This window comes from Mandrillus leucophaeus, unplaced genomic scaffold, assembly GCF_000951045.1.
Source record: "Mandrillus leucophaeus isolate KB7577 unplaced genomic scaffold, Mleu.le_1.0 Scaffold12, whole genome shotgun sequence".
NCBI lineage: Eukaryota > Metazoa > Chordata > Mammalia > Primates > Cercopithecidae > Mandrillus > Mandrillus leucophaeus.
This window is the reverse complement of record NW_012100320.1, coordinates 3540679-3541359: the sequence shown is the minus strand read 5'-3', so window position 1 is coordinate 3541359 and position 681 is coordinate 3540679. Positions and strand designations below refer to the sequence as shown.

At 54.2% G+C, this 681-nt stretch overlaps 1 protein-coding gene across 1 annotated transcript in view; it reads left to right on the top strand.

Moving 5' to 3' along the window:
- The first annotated feature begins 582 nt into the window (after positions 1 to 582).
- PARP16 (poly (ADP-ribose) polymerase family, member 16) overlaps positions 583 to 681 on the top strand; it is a 64893-nt gene continuing 64794 nt past the window's right edge. Inside the window, exon 1 of the mRNA XM_011969308.1 lies at positions 583 to 667. Within this exon, the coding sequence (XP_011824698.1) occupies positions 583 to 667 (85 nt within the window). The remainder of the gene's footprint in view (positions 668 to 681) is intronic.

Here is a 681-nt window from a genome sequence, read left to right as displayed (position 1 = left end):
AGGGCCCAGCACAGCCTGGATGCAGAAGGAGAAGTTTCTTCCTCAGAAGATCCTGCAGGGTAGGAGTGTGTGCACTGTGTTGGTCTAAGCACAATGGTCTGTGTTTAGATTTGCACGTGACCATGAGGTCACACTTCGGGGTTTTCTTCTAATGAAGGTTCTGACTAGGGAGTTAAGTCAATGCCCCTCTGCTCTTCCCCAAGCTCCCTGTCAGAGAGGCCTCCCAAGGAGGATCTTGGGGCATTTGAGGCCAGAGACTTAAGCAATTCAGAGAATTCTGAAGGCTGAAAAGCAGAGGAAGTCTTTTGTTTTTCCAAAGACCTCGGTGCGAATCCCAGATTCACTCATCTGACTGTGGGATCTTGGGCAAGCATTGCAGCACTCTAAGCCTCAGTTTCCCTGGGTGTTAAATGGCTCCTTTAGTGCAGTTTTTGAGGGAAACGATTCAAGAGAGAGACAACAGGTAGCATTAGTTCCCCAAGGAAGAGAAGTAGGCTCAGCCCGCCGAGCTGGGACAAAGACAAGTACAGGGGCGGGTCGACAGGGTGCCCAAATCAGTTTCTACCAGGCGCTGCTGTGAGGATGGGTGGCAGGGGCGTGGGCGACGTCGCCCGACACACACTGGCGGCGGCACCTCTCGCAGCTGCGGCTGATTGGGGTCTGGGCGGTGCGGGCGCAACC